The sequence below is a fragment of the Miscanthus floridulus genome, chromosome 17, assembly GCF_019320115.1.
Source record: "Miscanthus floridulus cultivar M001 chromosome 17, ASM1932011v1, whole genome shotgun sequence".
Classification (NCBI taxonomy): Eukaryota; Viridiplantae; Streptophyta; class Magnoliopsida; order Poales; family Poaceae; genus Miscanthus; species Miscanthus floridulus.
The window spans coordinates 21,975,214-21,979,255 of record NC_089596.1 but is presented as its reverse complement, the minus strand read 5'-3'; the positions used below and the strand labels follow the sequence as shown (position 1 = coordinate 21,979,255).

The following is a 4,042-nucleotide window of genomic DNA, read 5'->3' as shown; positions in this document are numbered from 1 at the left end:
AAACTGCAGCCACTCCCCAAACATGGTACTTCTTGCCAAAAGCCGACTAGTCATCACACCATTCGCCAACATTGTTCCAATTCCGGGAGATAGTGTTTGCCCCAAAGCATTTGGCCACCACAGCGTTTTCGGCCATCATTCATCAAGCATGCGAGCTGGTTTGCATCTAAATTACTACCGACACATCACAGAGGAATCAGAGTTGTTTTTCTTTTTCTCTCTCGTGTGTAACTTGCTAGCTCTGCGTGACACACACGTTAATCAAGCAATTGAAAAATGAAAAGCTCACCTTTTCTCTTGTCGTCAACTGGAAAAGTTGTCTGCCTGCTCTCTCTCTGTCTCTGTCTCTGGTTACTATTTTAAATTGTCTTGGCCCGCGGGCTTTTCAGCTTGCTGCAATCTCAAGAACATGGAACACTAGTTCTATACATTTCTCTTTTCATTTGGAGCCACCATTGCAAGGGGCGTGAACCGAAGATCCAGCTGCTGCGCGGCTTCCTCGACCAGTCTGGCTTTCTCCTGCTACCAAGAACAGGCGGTGAATCTAGGTGAGCCCACCTTTACCTTGCTTTCAATTTCAACACAAAAATCAGCCCCGCTTACTACTAGTCTTTTTAATGCAAGCTGCTGCGTGCAGGAGCCACCAATCGATATTGCAAGCATGGAGCTGGCGGTGAGGGCGATGGGGAGCCTGCTCCCCAAGCTGTGCGAGCTGCTCAAGGAGGAGTACGGCCTGCAGAAGGGCGTGAAGAAGAAGGTCCAGATTCTCTCACGGGAGCTCGAGGCTGCGCACGCCGTCCTCCGCGAGATCAGCGACATGCCACCGGACCAGCTCAACGCGCTGGTCAGGCTCTGGGCGCGTGATGTCAGGGAGGCGTCCTACGACATGGAGGACATCATCGACGCATTTCTGGTGCACGTCGATGCCCCTGAGCCTGCTACTGAGACACACAAGCTCCGCCGCCTCAGGAAAAAGGTGAGCAGCCTGTTCAAGAAGAGCAAGGCTCGCCGCAACATCTCTAGCCAGATCCAAGAAATCTACAAGAAGCTTGCGGAGTTGGCAGCAAGGCGTGACCGGTACAAAACACCCGACAGCGTTGTCACCAAGGCAGCAACGACCATCGACCCTCGCATCTTGAATCTGTACAAGAGTGCAACAGAGCTTGTTGGCATTGAGGGACCAAAGGATGAGCTCATAGATATGCTGTCCCTAGGGGATGACGGCGGTGATGTGTCTGGTTCTAAGAAGATGAAGATAGTGTCTGTTGTTGGATTTGGAGGACTGGGCAAGACTACTCTTGCAAAAGTTGTCTATGACCAGCTTAAACCGCGGTTCGAGTGGGGGGCTTTTATTCCAGTGGGTCGAAACCCTGACATCAAGAAAGTCCTTAGAGACATTCTTGTTGGCCTTGATAAGAAGAAGTTCATGAATTTGAATATGACCATGTGGGATGAAAAGCAACTCATGGACGAACTCAAGGAATTCGTCCAGGAAAAGAGGTACGAGTTTAATCACTCAACACAATGCTGGTCACTGCATACATGCATATATAGAGACTTAATTATATTTCAGTAAGTACGTAGCCGTACAATTCTTTCCTTATATCTTATTTATTTTATATATTACATTAAGGCTGGAAGGAGCTAGCATATTCCACTTCAAGTCTATAAATTACTACAGTAATCTTGGATCCATAGACAATTGATTTAAAAGAGTCATAAAGAAGTAAATTTGTATTTTCAGCAGTAAGCATAACTAGTTGTATGAAATAAAAATCTACAACCACCTATTCTTTTTTATGGTCGATAATGCCACTGCTCTGTTCTTTATATGCTTTCTCATTTTAATTACCAACTCATGAAGGCAATTACGTTGTCATGTAAATGTGTAGGTGTTTCATTGTTATTGATGATATATGGGACAAGAAGACCTGGAAATTAGTCAGATGTGCTCTGCAAGAAAGTAATTGTGGAAGTAGACTTGTGATCACTACACGCATTTCTGGAGTTGCCGCATATGCTGATGAAGTTTACAAAATACAGCCACTTTCTCGTGATAACTCTGAAAAATTATTGTACGCAAGAATAGATGACGGTGAAGGGAAGTATTTCGATAGTCTTTCGGCTGAGACATGTGAAAGAATTTTGAAGAAATGTAGCGGCGTGCCACTTGCTATCATTACAATAGCCAGTTTGTTGGCCAGTAAACCAGGAGAGGACTGGTCTGAGGTCTACAACTCAATTGGTTTTGGACATAAAGGCAATGATGACGTAGATAATACCAGAAGGATATTGTCTTTTAGCTACTACGATCTGCCTTCACATCTAAAGGCTTGCTTGTTGTATCTAAGTGTATTTCTAGAAGATGATTTGATAGAGAAAAATAGATTGATATGGATGTGGATCGCTGAAGGTTTCATCTCTGAGGAACAAGCAGCAGCAGCAGCAGGGGTAGGATTATTTGAGCTTGGGGAGAGGTACTTTAATGAATTGATAAATAGAAACATGATCCAGGCACAGGAGACACAATATGAAGGGTACGTTGATGCATGCTCAGTTCATGATATGGTTCTTGATTTGATACATCAACTATCGAGTGAAGAAAATTTTGTCACTGTATTTAATGGTGGTGAGCGACAGAAACTTCAGGGGAGCATTTCTCGCAGGTTAGCCCTACAGTGTGTTGAAGAGCACAACGTTGGCCAGCTGGCTAACATCGCTGTGGAGAAAGTGAGATCCATTTTTGCCAGTGAGTGTGATTTTTGTGCATTATGCCCACGCCTCCCATCTTTACATGTAGTAGAAATGGTAGGATGTTCTGTTTTCAACAAAGACTGCATCAAAGATGTGTCGGAGAATCATCTTGGGAGTTTACTTCACTTGAGGTACCTCAGACTAGAGAGTACCAATATCGCTGAGCTGCCTAGGGAGGTAAAATATCTGAGGTTTCTGCAAACACTGGATTAAAATATCTGAGGTTTCTGCAAACACTGGATTTACGGGACTCCGGGATAGAGGAGCTGCCGGAGGAGGTGGGACTTCTGACGCAACTTGTTTGCCTACGAGCTGGTGATTGGGCAACAAGAGTGCCGGCAGGTTTGATCGGTAAGCTCACGTCACTGCAAGAGCTACATATATCGTGTGGAGGTGAAGATGCTATAATAATGCAGTTTGTGGAGGAGCTGGGCCTGCTGAAGGAACTGAGGGTGCTCAAGACTGTGCTTCATGTTAAGATCAGTGAGAGCATCGAGAGTGCTTTGCTAGAGTCCCTTGGTCATCTTCACAATATCCAGGAACTTCGAATTTGGGACTATTCTCTTTTAGCAAAAGGATTTGGCTATTCTCCAAGGAAGGACTTGGCTAGCAGCGACGCAGGAAGGGTCTCCTGTCGGCATCTCCGTTTCCTGCATTTGAACTGCTTCGTGTTCTCTGGACTGCCGGCGTGGATTAACTCGTCGCTTGCTCCAAACCATCCCACCCTTCTAACCAACAGGGTAGAATCACAATATATTATCTTACGCTACCAAGAGGTATGATGAACTGATCATGCATGCACATTTGAACTTGTTTTCAAATGCTACTCGGTGACCCTCTAATAATACTATCATGCCAAGTCTTGAATCCCTTCAGTTTGTTGTCCATGTGCGGTCCCTAAAAGACGAGAACCTGCATCTTGGTTTTGACAAGCTGCTTGGCTTCCAGAACCTCGGAACAAGTTCGCTCCAGAGAGTCAAAGCCGAAGTGAACTGTGGAGGTGCCAGTATTTGGGATGTGAAGGAAGCGGAGGCTGCGTTGGAGCACACGGCCGCAGTCCATCCAGAACATCCCACCCTTCTAACCAACAGGGTAGGGGAGGAATATATGATCTCACGCTACCAACCTTCTAATTCAAATGCTACTGGCTCTGATTTACTATTACTTCCTATCTATCCTGTCTTTCTATCTTTATAATGGTCACAATAAAATGTTTATCTCATACATACAGTACCTACGGGGTTCAAGTGGTAGAGGACTAAATCTAGCTAGCTCCTCTCCTTTGAAT

At 45.2% G+C, this 4,042-nt stretch overlaps 1 protein-coding gene across 1 annotated transcript; it reads left to right on the top strand.

The window, feature by feature from the left end:
* The first annotated feature begins 433 nt into the window (after nucleotides 1-433).
* On the top strand, nucleotides 434-3,810 carry LOC136518724 (disease resistance protein Pik-2-like). Its single transcript, XM_066512411.1, has 4 exons — nucleotides 434-548; nucleotides 638-1,500; nucleotides 1,893-2,945; nucleotides 2,978-3,810. The coding sequence occupies exons 2-4, from the start codon at nucleotides 662-664 to the stop codon at nucleotides 3,534-3,536; spliced, it is 2,451 nt and encodes an 816-aa protein (XP_066368508.1). The 5' UTR covers nucleotides 434-548; nucleotides 638-661; the 3' UTR covers nucleotides 3,537-3,810.
* Nucleotides 3,811-4,042: the final 232 nt, after the last annotated feature.